An 18302-nucleotide genomic window follows, 5' to 3' on the forward strand; every position below is an offset into this window, starting at 1 on the left:
GGACTCGTCTTTCTAAACAAATTGTCAAATCGCTATCCGTGGTGGTAACGTTTTAAAAATCAATAAATAAAATCCGCCACTTCTTTCAAATGTTTCTTCCCGTTGGTTTTTTACACCTGATGATGACTATTTGCGTTACAGTCGAAACGTCGTGAGAATTTTATTGTTTTATATATATATATTAGTATTTTATTGTTTCCCTTCAACGTGACTTTACCGAAAGAACCAAGAATATGAATATAGATTTTAATAATATTGTATTATTAAGCAATAGTGCCTCAATTCGACACACAGCTTGTTTTTTTTATTAATTATTCAAGTAAAACTACTCGATGACTTTCATGAGTTAAAATAAAAGACAGAATAAACAAAAATAACCTCCGCACACAACCTGTATATAGCCAGCACAGCGCACGAGAGGGCATAGTGTTCAGCGCTATGCCCGGTCACCGTTTCATCTCCTGTGCTTATTATCACACACTGCACTTGGTACTAATTCAAGGCTGAGTCGATCTCTGAAAGGCACAGGACCAGCTGTGGCCAGGAATTTAACTCAGGTCGCCAGGATTATCGGGCTAACCACATCACACTTGCACAAGACCCAGGCCATCTTAAAAAAAACTGCCTTTAGGCCAGATGTGGCTTCTCTGTTCTATCGCCTTAATCGCTTAGGAACCTTTCCATCATCGTGACACTGTTATGTACAATTAGCCCATTAATTTGTTCCAGTCAATTAAACAGCCAAAAATGCGACCTATTCAAGATTCAAGGTCACATACTCGTCTAAAATAGTTAATGAGACATCAAACAACAACTCCCTTAAAAAAATCCAGCTTCATGAACAAAAAATGTATAGAATTGTACTGAATGATATTGTATAATCCCTGGATAGTGCAGAAATATCACTCAAGTGCAAAGAGATACAAAAAAGAGTAAAAATATATATGAATGCTAAACCTGATTTTCCATATCACACAGATGACCTATGCATTTAACATTCAGTTATTTTCCATACATGGTAGTAGGGTCTTAACATCCACTTAATAATAGACAGTGAGTTTAGGAGGAGTATCTTTACCAGAGGCAGTATTACACACATGTACAGCTAAAATGAACTCTGGGGTATCCATTACAATGTTACATGCTACAATTGTGTGTTAGCAACTATATATCTTGTGTTTCTCTGGTTGTTTGAAAGGCATACATCAATATAATGTTACATGCAGAACTGCCTCCGTTAATATTATAAATACAACATGTTATTTTTGGTAAAAGACAACATCATCTTTGTACTTTTTTTGACAGAAGTTCTTGTGTGGGAATGTTAACTGAAACAATGCTCCAAATAAAACATACACTTACTTAATGGATGCAAGAGAACTCGAAACAATCTTTTTAAAATGTCAGATTGAACATAATACCTCTGGCTCATATACAGAGTGTGATTACAGTTTATTCTTCTGCTGGTTGAGATGGCAAAGCTATCAAATGTTATGCTCCAGAAAAGGCAATTTTGAATAGCCTTGTTTAATATAGTAACGGTCTCCTTGGTTCTTTCGGTAAAGTCACGAAGAAGGGAAATAATACAATAATAAAAATAAAACTATTAAATAAAATTATCACGACGTTTCGGCCACAACACAAGCAGCCGTCTTCAGGTGAAGAAACAGAGCTGTCGGGAAGACAGCGTTCCAATGAACACCGCTAAGCTTGGCAGCGTCTTTTAAGCTGGATGGGAGGAGCAGAGCGCCTCGACAAAGGAGTTTACATATCAACAGAAGAATTTAGCATTGAAGTAGCTGTGTTAATGTGAGAGATTAGCAGGGTGTTAAAGTCAGAAATTAGCATGTGACTGGGAGATTAGCATGATGTTAGTGTGAGGGATTAGCATGTAACTGGTCACGGAAGTGGCTATGTTAAATTCAGAGTTTACATATCAACAGAGGCAATTAGTATATTAACGCTAAAGAACTGCAACTATAGTAAGTGTTATTACACAAGACAAGAATCAAAAAGCATTACAAACATTGCGCAAGCCAATTAGTATATAGTTGTTATAAATGTGCTATGTTCCATATTGCACTCAAAGTAGATGTTTTAAATAAAAAGTCTGTTTAATCAAGTTAATGCCGCATTAGCTTGGAACTAATTAATTTGTCTTATTGTTATTGCAGTATTAATCTGTAAAACTATATAATACTAATATGATAATAGGGTTTTCCCATTTTTTTCTGGCAACAAACCGGAAACCTTTTTACAAGGATTCATGTCTGCATTAACCACAATGCCTGCAGTCAAAATGCAAACAAAAACATACTATGATAATATATGCATTGTCCTTGAAACTGATTGGTCCACACCAAAGGATGGCTTTCTTTTGAGCCTCGACCCAATTGGTGCTCGACCACATGACGCCAAAAGGCGTACAGCTCAAAGACAATGCACTATCAAAGTAATGAGGGTTCGGGGTGAGCATCTACATCATTAGATCTCCTTTGTCAGTACCAAAATATAATAGGGTTTTTCCCCTTTTTCTGGCAACAAAACTGAAACCTTTTTGCAAGGATTCATGTCTGCATTAACCACAATACTTGCAGTCAAAATGCAAACAAAAAACATACTATGATAATATATGCATTGTCCTTGAAATTGATTGGTCCACACCAAGGGACGGCTTTCTTTTGAGCCTCGACCCAATTGGTGCTCGACCACATGACGCCAAAAGGCGTCACACAGCTCAAAGACAATGCACTATTAAAGTAATGAGGGCTCGAGGTGAGCATCTACATCATTAGACCTCCTTTACCAGTACCAAAATGTAATAATAGGGCTTTCCCCCTTTTTTCTGGCAACAAAACTGAAACCTTTTTACAAGGATTCATGTCTGCATTAACCACAATACCTGCAGTCAAAATGCAAACAAAAACATACTACTCTTTGGTTTTTTCGGTAAAGTCACGTAGGTAAAATAAAGTAATATAATAATAAAACAACTAAATTAAATCACGACGTTTCAGAGGCAACACAAGCTTCCGTCTTCAGGTGGGACAGTCACAGCAAGATAGCTGCATCAAGTGAGGAGCTCTGAGACACCCGAGATTATATACAGGTTAAGGGGGGGTGAGAAGCCAGGAAGGGGACGATGATGAAGTGGAGGGCTGTTAAGCCGCCTTTTGTTATGCTGAGGGTTCGGGAGATGCGGTGGTTTACTGCACGAGAGCAATGGACAAGGCTGTACACTTATAATGCAGCTAAAGTTTGACTTGGTTTATGACATCTTTCCAATGGTTTCTCAATTTAAAACCATCCTCTCGGTTGAAGTTGCGTCTTTGTTTGTATATCTGGATGGCTTCATGGACAAATCTTTGGTAATAACCGGGAGGTTTGCATAGTACTTTGGTATCGGAGAAAACAATCTCTTGAGAACCCACTGTGTTGAAACAATGATCAGCCACGGCCGAAGAATTCGTTCTGCCGTGTTTCAAATCTGATTTGTGCTCGTGAATTAGGTCAGAAATATGTCGTTTCATCTCCCCGATATAGCAGTCACCGCAGGTACAACTCAATTTGTAGACACCGGGGTACTGTAAGTCAGGAATGACATCATTTACGGATGGGATCAGATCACGGATTTTGTGTACTGTATTGAACCGAACCTGGATCTTGTGTTTGTTTAGAATTTTGGAAATCTTTTTGGTAACGCCTGCTATGTATGGCAGTGTGATGATTTTGATCGGAGTATCAGGTGGTTGTTTCTGTATGGTGGGAGAAACAGCTTGGCGGATAGTACGGTCAGAGTTAACCGTTCATCTTGAGGGCCAGATGTACATGTTTTAATTCACTGGCCAGGTGGTGTTGGTCAGAAATGCAATCAGCCCTATGGTATAATGTTTTGATGAGATAATTATTTTGAGCCGGGTGGTGGTGGGAATCAGGCTTCAAGTAGGAATCTGTGTGGGTGGACTTCCTGTAAACAGAATGTCCCAAAGAGCCATCAGTCCTCCTCTCAAACAGGTTGAGTTAAGTACTGCTGAGGTGGTCTTGCCAGTGAAGGGAAGCAGAGTATCTGACAAAAAACGGGCCAGTTTGTAGGTAGGGGAGTTGATCGTGGACACGATGGGTCGTAGTGGGGTACCTTCTTTGTGGATCTTGGGAAGACCATAGAATCTAGGAGGTCTTGCAGCAGAGGGTTTTAGGGAGGGACGTTTGGTTGGTTCGATTAGGGTAGTCGAACTACTGATGATCTTGTTGTTTTTTTATCGTTAGGCTGTTAGTAGGATAACTTTTATTTTTTGAGTAACTCCCATCATTGAGTAGGTCCTGGATTTTGTTGTATGAGTTTTTATCCATAATGACAGTGGCATTGCCCTTGTCGGCCGAGAGGATGACTATATCATCCCTCTTTTTTTAAATTTGCGAGTTCAGAGCGTTCGTTTTTGCTAATATTGCTAATGGGTTTCTTAGCATTCTTGAGAATAGTGGCTATTTCAGTGCTCGTAACGTCAGCTTGGATGTGTCCTATGACTTTGAGGGCTACATCGACCTGAGAGATGATATCCTCTAATGGTATATGTTTAGGGGTGACAGCGAAATTTAGCCCTTTAGCCAGTACCGTTTTCAGATTGTCCGAAATCGGGATGTTACTCTGATTAATAACGATTTTGTTGACATCCAGTTTTGTGATGTGTGGTTCTGGCTTCTTCTTTGATAGGAGGTTGAATTTAGCGATTAGGTTAGCTTTGCATTTGACTGACAGTGAATCAGCAGAGGCAGCAGTCATGTTGTCAACGTGGTTCCAATCAGAAGGGGACTTTATTTTGTTAACATTAAATGTGATTGTAAGAGTGTCTTGTCTAAACTATCGAGTTCAAATCAGAGTACTCTTATTCTCTCTGAGATTAGTGATAGGCTAGCATTAAACAAAATCCGTTTGGCGTTTGGTGAAGATATAGCAGCAGATGTGAGTGTGAAAGCGATGGGTATTAACTTGTTATCGCGGCATCTTTTGAGGAAGGTCAGCGTCTCGATGAGCTGTGACTTGTCTCGTTGTCTGTTAAAAGCTCTAACAGATAGGTGGAATTCCTCCCCGTAGAGGGCATTAATTCTAGATTTGAATCACATTTAATGTTAACACAAAAAAATGTCCCCTTCTGATTGGAACCACGTTGACAACATGACTGCTGCCTCTGCTAATTCACTGTCAGTCAAATACAAAGCCAACCTGATTGCTAAATTCAACCTGCTATCAAAGAAGAAGCCAGAACCACACATTACAAAACTGGATGTTAACAAAATCGTTATTAATCAGAGTAACATCCCGATTTCGGACAATCTGAAAACGGTACTGGCTAAAGGGCTAAATTTCGCTGTCACCCCTAAACATATACCAGTAGAGGATATCATCTCTCAGGTCGATGTAGCCCTCAAAGGCGTAGGACACATCCAAGCTGGCGTTACGAGAGCTGAAATAGCCACTATTCTCAAGAATGCTAAGAAACCCATTAGCAATATTAGCAAAAATGAATGCTCTGAACTCGCAAATTTAAAAAAGAGGGATGAAACCTTTTTGTTTGCATTTGACTGCAGGTATTGTGATTAATCCAGACATGAATCCTCGTTAAAAGGTTTCAGTTTTGTTGCCAGAAAAAAGGGGAAAAACCCTATTATTACATTTTGGTACTGACAAAGGAGGTCTAATGATGTAGATGCTCACCCCGAGCCCTCATTACTTTGATAATGCATTGTCTTTGATTTGTACGCCTTTGGGCGTCATCTGGTCGAGCACCAATTGGGTCGAGGCTCAAAAGAAAGCCGTCCCTTGGTGTGGACCAATCAGTGTCAAGGACAATGCATTTATTATCATAGTATGTTTTTTGTTTGCATTTTGGCTGCAGGTATTGTGGTTAATGCAGACATGAATCCTTGTAAAAAGGTTTCAGTTTTGTTGCCAGAAAAAAGGAGAAAAACCCTATTATTACATTTTGATACTGCAAAGGAGGTCTAATGATATATAATACTAATTTAAACAATATTAACAACTATGGCTTAAAGTTTTGAACAGTGTATTGCCATGTGTTGACAGAAAGTTGACTTATTGACTCTTAAAAGAAATCGTATAAAATAATAAATTAAAAGCCATTCTTGTAAAACTTCAAATGACCTGCTATGTTATGTACTGCAGTAAAAAAAGAGTTACGGGAAAGTACAAACACGACCACAGACAGTTGTTAAGTAAATCAAAAAGAGGAAGAAGAAAATCAATACCTGAGCTCTAATCTGAAGCAGACTCCATTATCACTCTAACCTTTAGTTCCAACAGTGATGGAGAAAAGGTTGCATCCACTGGACATTGCATTAGAGATGGTGTGAAGCACTTTAAATCTTGTTCGCCATTGTCTCTTGTGATTTATTGCCGACTCACATTGAATAACGTCATGACAATTCAGACATTGCTGAAATGAGAGTGCGGAAGGACAGTGTCTTTTCTTCTACGCGATGTTTACTGATCGCAAACTATCGTAGGATGAGTTGGACCATGTGAGCAGTGCGTGATTTGTAACCACGGGGGGTTCGAGCATTATATCTTTCATTAAATAACAATTGAAGTCGTGACATTAAAAAATCATGTCAATTTCTTTACTGGGACAACTGAGGTTTAAATGAACGGGACTCCAATTCACTTTCATACGTAGCCAATTTACATCACCAATGCAATATTTGTTCTCAAATCACTGGCACATTCACATTGGAGTGTTCTGCGAGGGCACTGAATTATGTTCATGTCAGTATCACTTTTCAACTGCATAGGCAGGGGTTAATGCTTACATAAAGAAAACAACTATATTTCAAATAATAACTGAACATTGCAGCATATGCTCTGTATTATAATCGTACCATTATCCACTGTTTTTGTATTGTTCATTTGTGTTCAAAATCATTGTCAAATGTTAACCTTAACAAAAATTGGTTGATTCTCCTCTGAACATAAAAAAAACAATCCACTCCCTTCTATTAGATTTAGTCAACCACTGATGTTATTTATTGATGTTATTTATTCAAACTGTGTACACATGTGCATTGTTCGTTCTTTTACCCTGTTAACATCAATAATGGTCAAGCTCATATACTCTGGAGATCACTCTCACTTCTCAGGCAAGAGAACTGAATGCACATTCGAGGCAACATTTTAACACACCTTTACGACAACCCCTGGGAAAGGCAAAGTGAAAATATTATGCATAACTGTGGCCTATGGTGTCTCCTCTGTGTGCAGCTAAGACCTGCGGATCGCATTTGGAAGGCCCCAGCGGTGTCATCACCTCGCCAAACTTTCCACTGAAGTATGACAACAATGCCCAGTGCATGTGGACCATTACGGCTGTTAACCCTGGCAAGGTGAGTCACACTCCGAGCTCACAGAAAACGAGAAGAGACGTCTTGGGTTTTTTTTTACTGCACTCTGAGATATTTGACTTTCATGAATATTTGAACAACTCAATACGTTCGTCAATTATTCTATCCTAAATATATTAATCTATATATAACGTGCCATTTTCGGCAATGGCTCAGCATCTATCTGCGATGAAGATGAGCCATTGCCCGAAAGATCCATAATATATTTTTTTGCACAATTTTACATCTGTGTTATTGATGAATGTGCTGAGTTGTTGTTACTTGTGCTCGTGCACGACTGCCCGTGCAATGTCACAAAGAGACATGTTTAATTTAGATTCACACATTTTGGTTGGCATGCTATTAATATGACAGATAATGGAAATATTTACCGAATAAATGTATGCATTTTACATCTCCCTTTCATAACAAAGATATTCTCTGTTTTTTTTATGAAGTGTCTGTATTGACACGGTTTAGATAAAATATTGCCAAGTATTGGCTCTATGAAGCCTCCAGGCAAAACATAAAACCAAAGGTTTCATACAGAAGTCTAAATTGGGATCAGCAGGTAATGTTTATTGGGCCTGAACCTTTTATGAGGGATTTTTTTTTTATTTTAACTCCTCCACAACAACTCGAGCGTACTAATGTTCGATATCATACACAATCACTGGTAGTGGTCAAATACGTCATAATGAAAGAGATGATTTGAAAAAAGGGAAGGAAAATATTACCTATTCTTATGCACTCCATTTGAAATATCACATACAATGCAAACATTCCACTTATTGATATGTAATGATTTTAATGGTATCAGGCTTTATGGCTAAATAATTGCATTTATCTTTACAGAGAATACTGTGGTCTAAGAAGCAAATATGAATACAATTATTATTATGATGTAACACATTAAAGGCTTTAAGTTACACATATACGGTAATTCAGATTATAAAGGAATGTTCTTTGGTTCTTTCGGTAAAGTCACGTAGAATGAGAATAAAATAATAAATTGATAAAATAAAATAACACAATAATATTCTCACGACGTTTCGGCCACAACACAAGCGGCCTTCACCCGATGAACGAACCAAAGAAGATGAATCCTTGCAGTCACGAACACGAAAGCTTTAAATCGAAATATAAAGGAATGCTAAACATCGTATAATGCTTGTATTGACATAAGATATTCGGCTGCTGCTTCAGTGTAAACTTAATATATACGCAAACAATATAATATCAGCTGCAAAAAACAAGTATCAGAGTCGTCCTTGGATTTTTTTTATCCCCTAGAAGCGAAGAAAAGTAATATCTGTAATACGCCAGTGTGGTGAGCTACCTTTCAGAGTGTCTTGAATAATGTTACAGGATCACTTCCCAAGGTGTCAGCATTGCTGCATTGAGTTCACATTGCACATATCAACTGTGCAACATCTGTTTAATTAATCCTATCAATTCTCAAAAGACTTAAGGTATGGCTTTGTCGTGCAAATAAAAAGGGCACTCATTTGTTAGTCTTATTTTTCCTCTTCCGACTTTCTGTTTCACTGTCATATGCTATTGTTGTTCTGAAATGTGCACTTGTGTTCATCACCGGAGCACGTACTTTACTGGGAATGCAAGTAAAACATACAAAGATTTTTTATTATATCTTTTTTTTTAAAGATAGCAACACTGAATGTTAATGATCCACGGTTGTGGATCGTTGGTAAGATTTCGGTGAAGATTTAATTTTAATTCTAAAACTTTCAGACACTACAACTTTGTAATGCATGACGCTCGAGTTCTATGAATTTCATAGCTATATTTTGCTACAAATCATTGCTACACTATACTTTTTGAAGAAATATATGTGTGCTAGATGGGGTTTTTTTTTCTTACAAAAAAGCAAGCTGTAATTTTTTTTTGTGTTTTTATCTCATGACTTTTAAAAAAATTGCAGAATCTACCATTTAACTAAAATGTGGTAATGGCAAAGGTGCAGCCCTGTATATTATTTCTCAAGTCACTCCTCTTATAAGGGCGTCAACGAGGGGGAGATGACCCCAAGAAAGAGTATTTGACCAATTATTTTACACTGGCCAAGCGTCTTGGTGGAGATGGGAGTTCCCACGCTTTATCCCAGCACACGTGACCTGGCAATTGACTAACATTAATTAAATGAATGTGAACAGTTGAGAGATTATTTTCTCTCCAGAAAATGGGGACTAATATAACATCATTTAACAGTACTCGCTGCGATCCTTTAATAACTTAGCGCTAGATGTGCCTACATGCATCTTGTAAGTTTGGTGATGCTATTGTTATTGCTTTAAAATATGTATTGTTTGTACAGTAATATATTTATTTCCATTTACTAGATGATAGAATCGTCCTGTTTTACCAATTCGACTTTAACAATGTGCTTTATTTAATCATGTGCAGGCCCATTAAGATTGATTATTTTTTAATGTTCTTATTTAACTACGTCACAGTTCATTGATATTCATTATTTCTTAATCCACCCCCATTATTTCTTAAGTTACTTTATTTATCTGCATGAGAGCCCATTTAGACGTATTATTTATACATACCCTTTATTAAGTCATGTGAGTTCATTGAGATTAATTATTTCTACATGTACTTTATTTCACCATCTCAGATAACATTGATATTATCTAGGAATATACTTTTATTTATCACGTGGGAGACGAAAAAAAATCGAAATATTTTGTTGAACCATAACACCGATTCACTAAATTGTATTCCTTAATGTGATTTTAATAGGCAGAGCTCTGTTATGATTAATGCTTGATGGGCTTTCACCATGGGGGAGAGTCCGTTAGTTGAAAAGGTAAACAAGGTAAAAGTGCAGGCCTTCATTTTCTTACTCGTGCCACTGCTGGCAGAAGGGCCTCCATTAACGGACAGCTCTAGAAAACCCCCCGAGTGAGTATTTGGCCTACTCTTCTGGAAGAGGTGGGAGTTCCCTCACTTTACTCCACCATACACGAATCTAATCAGGTTAAAATGTATCCTAATTTATTATCTCCTATATTCTGTCATTAATTCAACTAGTATAACCAAGATAATATTAGTTAATTTCCTGCTTAATATCCAATTAATTCAGTGAATGGCTTTTGAGATTTTTCTCTCGAGATATGTCTACATATAGTTGCTTCATTCATTAACATTATTCATCATAATTCTTAGAAGCTTATACACCAAGTAGGGTGCTAACCTGTGTGTGCAGTTAGCTATGTCCAAGTGTGAGTTTTCTCCGATCAACATGTAACCTATTTTCTTGGTTCTTTCGGTAAAGTCACGTAGAAGGGAAACAATAAAATAATAAAAATATAAAATAATACAATTCTCACGACGTTTCGACTGCAACACAAGCAATCATCATCAAGTGTGAAAACCCTTCTACGTGACTTTATCAAAAGAACCAATAATATGAATCCCTGCAGTCACGAAAGCTTTAAATCAAAACATGTAACCTGTTAGCTTTTGTATCTCGTATTTGGGGCTCAACCCTTGAATATTTTTGGACGTCAATAATCGTAGCCCATGACAATGCTAAAGCATTTGATTTTGTCTGGCATCCCAGACTAAGCACCAGGCAGAGATGACCTTTCATATAAACTGCTGAGAGAGAAAGGCATTTGTGTGCAGGCTGCCCTGTATGACATCATTACAACTGTCTGATCCAAAAGATGAATTCCACAGGATTGGAAAGATGCCCTGGTCTTCCCCCTCTTTCCGAAGTTGTTACACTGATTTAACTATTGGCGAATCTCCCTCCTCAGTGTGTCGGGGAAAGATCTGGCAAGGATTATTCAAAATCGCCATGCCAGGCATGCTGATGAGAGGCTCGCCGAGCCTCAGTGTGGTTTCAAATCAGGGTGGACCTTCACAGATGCCATCTTCTCTGTCCGTCTGCTACAGTAGAGGTGTATGGAATTTCTCATGACAACAAGCAGAGCACCGGGTAGCTGAAATGCAGCAAGTTAACACAGTAGGGAGCTCAGGTGGCACGTCTGCCGGTCATCCCAGTCAGTCAATCCATGGCACCTGAATTTGTCCCATGACCTGCCAGCGAGTCTTGGGCAGTTCATGTGGCTTCAATGTGCACTTAGCCTAGCACACGTGCCATGGTGACATCACTGCCACTTAGTGGAAAATGGCAGTTGTTGTTACACTACTATTTTGCATCTACTCTCATATGTAAGCTCGGACTTTTTGCTTGCTAAGATAGAGCACCGGGCCCAGGACTTTGAAGCCACACTTGAATATGTTTGCATGTTCCTGTGTACAATTATTACGAGTGTTCGCCTCTACCTACAATTATTTTTCAACTTTTTAATCCTGGGTTCGTATCCTATTTTTGATGTTCAATTAGGCCGTTGGAAAAAAATGCATAGCTGTTAAATTAATCCCTTGTGAATATGTATGGAATTGAAGTTTCTTTGCACATCTTTTAACCAACAAGCTGTCTCGTCTAGTAATTGTAACATGATTCTCTCTGACAAAGCACAAAGGAGGCTTTATCATAAGGATTGTACAGGATATCTGTGTGTTCATTTTTTCAGCACTCTGTGCAACATTAGTATTTACCATATCCACTTACATTGTATGTAAGTTATTTTAAGATGTACAATAATAACAAACTCTGTTAAAGGACAAATTAGTGTTTTTCCTGTTTGCTATATGTGTCGTGAGTCATTTAAGAGACACTATTTAGGAGGCAACGTTTATTCTACACTTATGCAACACCGTTACACACGGGACTAATACACCTATCTCTCACTATCGTTACACACAGGATTACAATACACCTATCTCTCTCTCGCATATGGGATAACTATAATGGGGTCAAAGCAGCCAATGTGTTGTCTGACCCACAATATTGGAGACGAAGACATAGCACTTGGGTTCCACTTCACATGCAGACAGCCCCGATATTCGATCAGAGATTCCAATTTTTCCCTCTCGGCGTGGCCTGGCTCCACCCCCGGCCGCGCCTACGTCTGGAATATCACCAAAGGCTCCAGGCCACCTTACACCTGTTCCCTCTCTGGCTCCGCCCTTAACCACGCCCCCCTCGGGAACTCTCCAGACGTTTCTCAGCTACTCTTCCCGTGTCCCCTCGTTCACCTTTGGCCCACATTCCTCACGTGTTAACCCAGTGCCGGGGTGATTCGACCCCACATGCCCCCTACCGCAGCCGCACCCAACCACACTTCTCCCCCAGTGACCGACTCTGTGGCAATTACCTGTGGCGCTGGCGGAGGCTGCTATCCCCGACTCAGTCGGTAGTCTCATCTGGCTCTCTTCTGCTAGCACTCAGTACCATGCCCCTAGTGACACAGTGTATGGTACTGCATGGTGTGTTCGCCTCAGCACCCATTTCTACGGCACTTGGCGCTACGACCTGTAGTGATCCATTTTATATCACTACATATGGATGCCTGGTAGGGGGTCACTGTTGCTCCATAACTTGCAGACCCTGTGCAGGTAAATGCTACCAAATGCATTCACTGTCTTTTTAGCAGCAAAAAAAATAACTGGGGTCATTTATATATAAAGCATTAAACTAAAGCTTTGAATGCAAACCATATTCAATTACACTCCAAAATTGCTGTGGGCGATTCATTAAAGGCTTGTTTACAAATATATCCAAGGGCAATAATAGCTGGTGATCGCCAACATATGGTGGGTTTGGACAGTGCTTTTCGTTTGTGCTCGAGTCACTCTCCATTAGTTGCTCTGCCAAGTCTCTGCAATCAGCTTGTTTAGTGAGAACTGCTGCAGCCATCTACCTCTTGAGTATCACTTGTTTAACAGCTCGTTATAGCCCCTGAGTTAAAAGTAGAACTTGCGAGGAATATGTTTAGCTGTTCATTCCATTTCCTTTCACATATATCGCCTTTCGATTTAAAGCTTTCGTGACTGCAGGGATTCATCTTCTTGGTTCTTTCGGTAAAGTCACGTAGAATGGAAATAAAATGATAAAAATAAAACATAATAAAATGAAATTCTCACGACGTTTCGGCCACAACACAAGCAGCCGTCTTCAGGTGAAGAAACGGAGCTGTCGGGAAGACAGCGCTTCAGTGAACACTGCTAAGCTTGGCAGCGTCTTTTAAGCTGGGTGGGAGGAGCAGAGCGCCTTGACAAAGGAATTTACATATCAACAGAAGAATTTAGCATTGAAGTAGCTGTGTTAATGTGAGAGATTAGCAGGATGTTAAAGTCAGAAATTAGCATGTAACTGGGAGATTAGCATGATGTTAAGGTGAGGGATTAGCATGTAACTGGTCACGGAAATAGCTATGTTAAAATCAGAGTTTACATATCAACAGAGGCATTTAGTATATTGACGCTAAAGGACTGCAACTGCCCAACTATCATACAATAAACCGATGTGAAAAAACTAAGTATAAACTACATCAATATAATAAATGTACTCAAAATATTCTTCAATAAGTTGAGCTATTAACATAAAGTAACTGGGTATGCACTACACTATATAATGAATACCATATAGTAAATTGATGTTATCAATAAACTCAATATACTCTCCAATCAGCTGAGCTACTAACAATAAGTCTTCTTTGGTTCTTTCGGTAAAGTCACGTAGAATGAGAATAAAAGAATAAATTGATAAAATAAAATAACAATAAAATTCTCACGACGTTTCAGCCACAACACAAGCGGCCTTCATCAGGTGAAGGGACGAGACTGTCTGGAGGACAGCGCTGGAGTGACTTTACCGAAAGAACCAAAGAAGATGAATCCTTGCAGTCACGAAAGCTTTAAATCGAAATTTAACAATAAGTCGTTATACATTACAATTCTACGTCGTATATATTGCCTTATGAATTATGTTAAACATTACAATGTTATACTATTTATTATACAACATGCTATAAACCATACCATTGACCGTCATGTGAAAGGTATTAAGAGGCAGTGCCAGTGAATGGACTGCGGTCTGAAAGTCACCATAAAATACAATCAATTAAGAACCTAAATGGTTTAAAACATCTTTCCAATGGTTACTAAGCCAGAATCCATCTTCTCAGTTGAAATTGTCTCTGTGCTTGTATATGTGGATGGCCTCATGAACGAATCTCTCATGGTAGCCGGATGGCTTGCAGAGAACCTCCGTCTTGGAGAAGTCAATGTCACGTGAGCCCACTGAATTATAACAGTGATCTTCCACGGCTGAGGTGTTCGTCCTACCGTGTTTAAAGTCTGCTTTTTTTTCGACGTAGAATTGTAATGTATAACGACTTATTGTTAAATTTCGATTTAAAGCTTTCGTGACTGCAAGGATTCATCTTCTTTGGTTCTTTCGGTAAAGTCACTCCAGCGCTGTCCTCCAGACAGTCTCGTCCCTTCACCTGATGAAGGCCGCTTGTGTTGTGGCTGAAACGTCGTGAGAATTTTATTGTTATTTTATTTTATCAATTTATTCTTTTATTCTCATTCTACGTGACTTTACCGAAAGAACCAAAGAAGACTTATTGTTAGTAGCTCAGCTGATTGGAGAGTATATTGAGTTTATTGATAACATCAATTTACTATATGGTATTCATTATATAGTGTAGTGCATACCCAGTTACTTTATGTTAATAGCTCAACTTATTGAAGAATATTTTGAGTACATTTATTATATTGATGTAGTTTATACTTAGTTTTTTCACATCGGTTTATTGTATGATAGTTGGGTAGTTGCAGTCCTTTAGCATCAATATACTAAATGCCTCTGTTGATATGTAAACTCTGACTTTAACATAGCTATTTCCGTGACCAGTTACATGCTAATCCCTCACATTAACATCATGCTAATCTCCCAGTTACATACTAATTTCTGACTTTAACACCCTGCTGATCCAACACTTTAACACAGCTATTTCAATGCTAAATTCTCCTGTTGATATGTAAACTCCTTTGTCAAGGCGCTCTGCTCCTCCCACCCAGCTTAAAAGATGCTGCGAAGCTTAGCAGCGTTCATTGAAGCGCTGTCGTCCCGACAGTTCTGTTCCTTCACCTGAAGAAGGCTACTTGTGTTGTGGCCGAAACGTCGTGAGAATTTTATTTTATTATGTTTTATTTTTATTATTTTATTTCCATTCTACGTAGTGACTTTACTGAAAGAACCAAGAAGATATATCGCCTTTTTTAAACATTTGCCTTTGCCACATGCACTCATGTGTATTCAATACAAAAAAAGTAAAGCCACATATTCGCCAAAGGCACTTTATTCCAATCTGTACAAAGTTAAGTTTTAATTTAATAATATGCCATTAAAATTCAAGGGACAGGGCGTTCATTATCCCAACACTCTAATGCGTCAAACACAAGAGCTATTATTTCTCAGTTTTTGTTTTGATGTGACGAATCAAACACTCTCTAGCATTTGAATAGGTTTTAGGAAACTAAAATGTAACTATTGTCGCACTTTTTTTTAGTGCAATGCCTCTTGTCGTAATTAATGTAATCCTAGCTCAGATACATTTTGCATAGTGAGCCTCATTTTCTGCTAATGATGAAGCCACTTAGCCAGCTCATTTGTAACCTACAGTAGTACAGCTAAGCACAATTTAAGTAAAAATAATGGACTTAATAAAATATATTTTTATTGGATAAACCAATAATTTAATGCGGGAAAACAAAAAACCCTCAGATTAAATAAAAATTTGCATGCTTTTTTATGTTACACTTTATTATGTATTACCAATTCCTTCTCATTAGTCAAAACTAAATTCTTAATATTACCTAGTTTTGTCTGTTCAAGATACATATTGTATATTGACAGCTTTTGCAATGGTTATAAGATTTTACTCCAACATCAGAGATCATATGTGAGACAATGTGAAAGAGTAGAGTGCATCTTATTCTCTAAATCGACTTGTCTATGTTTAAACAAATGACCGTGGTATTTATTTTTATCTTCATCAGATGTAAAATCTGTGGCAGACTTAATTATTCGTCCAGTGGTCTCTGCCATGCCCTGAACATATAAATTAGAACACCATTGCAGTGCCCATCGCTCAGGGAACTTAACTAACGTGTTAAATTTGCATGTTGTATTAATTTCATACGTACTTTTTCCAGACCAGACTAGCTGTTCCCCAGAGAGGGATCTGGTGTCGGGATCTGCTGGAAATACGACTGACGGCATGGCAGTTGAAGGGGCAAGGTTTTTGCCAGCTTATGACTGGATACAGAGTTCCAAGACCTACTGTTGAAATCTAAACGTCGGTCTACGTGGCAAGTCTTCTGCGATGTGCAGGCCTTGTTCAGATACCTAGAGGTGGCCTTGCAATCAGGTTTGTCAGTGGTGGCCCTAAAGGCGGTGACCTCAGCCATGTTGGTGCTCCACAATGATGTAACGGGGAGCCTGATATGCTCTAACAAACTGGTCTCTAGATTGCTGAGGGAAATGAAGCAGAAGCGTCCACCCCTGCATTCAGGGATCGCCCAGTGGAATCTGCACATGGTGTTGAATGTTGTTATGTGTTCTTTAATAAAAAAAAATATGATGAGAAATAAAAACAATTATTCTAAAGTTTGGTAATTTCAGAAGTCCTTTTGCTACTCGCTGGTGTTGGTTGTCTCGTTTAGTGACTGGCTGGGAATTGAACTGTGGTCGTTGGGTTGAGTGCACTAGCCATTGCTGCAAGCCCTACATACATATTCAGCATTCAGTATGTCTCCAAGTAATAAATGTTTCACTGAAATGAAATACTGACTTCCAAGTGAAATCGCCTGTGTAATTAGTTTCAACCGCGATTTGCACTCACATGCATGCACTGATTGTCAAGCAGCATGTTTTGCCAAGCAATGTTTGCAATTTGCAATTATTAAAGCATTTGTCTGCAGATTTTCTTGGCTCTACCAGATCGGACATTCATGCAGCATTTGTTAGTACATTAATATTGCCACCAATGTGTTAATGTAAACCTTGAAACTACTAACACATTAAATCTTGACTTAAAGCTTTCATGACTGCAGGAATTCATATTCTTGTTGTCTTTCGGAACCATCATGTAGATAGGTCAAAGAAAATAACAAAGAATAACAAAAAACTCCGGCGTTTCGATCGCACAACAAGCGTTCGTCATCAGGATGAGGTAAACCGTTTATAATTGTTTGAAATGGGCGTAGCCCAAATGTCAGCAGCCAATGTTAATGTAAGTGGTGGGCAGCGACCACGATGGTGCTGGGTTTCCAGTAAAAATTTGCATGATCATGTAAGATCGTTGAGACGCCTCCACGGCGGGCGCCCTGAGGTGGCTATGTTAATGAGATTAGCATGTTAATGGGAGATCGCAAAGCAAAAACCTCGAACTCGGTGAGCGAGGTGGCTGTGTTAGGGTGAGAAATTTTCCCTGTTAATGTAAAATCAGAGAGCCGAAAAAACAACGGACATTGGAAGGTGGTAGGATGGAAACATCAGAGCTAGTTATGACTTAAACTGGTTGATAACGTCCTTCCAATGATTGCTCAGTTTATACCCATCTTCTCGATTTAAATTGTGTCTATATATATGGATGGCTTCATGAACAAATCATTATTAATCGCCAGTGGGTTTGCAAAGTACCTTCGTCTTAGAGAAATCAACTTCTTGTGAGCCCACCGCATTAAAACAATGATCAGCCATGGCCAAGGTATTGGTCCTACCGTGTTTCAGATCTGCCTTATGTTCACGAACACCATCCGAGACATGTCACTTAGTTTCCCCAATGTAACTACTGCCGCAGACACAGCTTAGTTTGTAGACATACTCTTTGGTTCTTTCGGTAAAGTCACGTATGTAAAAAATAAATAATAAAATAAAGTTAACCAAATCATGACGTTTTGGAAGCAACACAAGCCTCCGTCATTAGGTGGGATAGTCACAGCAAGAAGTAATTTGC

General features: G+C 38.7%; 1 protein-coding gene across 1 annotated transcript in view; it reads left to right on the forward strand.

Moving 5' to 3' along the window:
* Nucleotides 1-18302, forward strand: part of LOC116941582 (CUB and sushi domain-containing protein 3-like) — a 409001-nt gene that overhangs the window by 201779 nt on the left and 188920 nt on the right. The window contains exon 10 of the mRNA XM_032952774.2: nucleotides 7274-7395. Within this exon, the coding sequence (XP_032808665.2) occupies nucleotides 7274-7395 (122 nt within the window). The remainder of the gene's footprint in view (nucleotides 1-7273; nucleotides 7396-18302) is intronic.

Source organism: Petromyzon marinus, chromosome 12 (assembly GCF_048934315.1).
Source record: "Petromyzon marinus isolate PM22_M1 ecotype Great Lakes invasive population chromosome 12, UKy_Petmar_22M1.pri1.0, whole genome shotgun sequence".
NCBI lineage: Eukaryota > Metazoa > Chordata > Hyperoartia > Petromyzontiformes > Petromyzontidae > Petromyzon > Petromyzon marinus.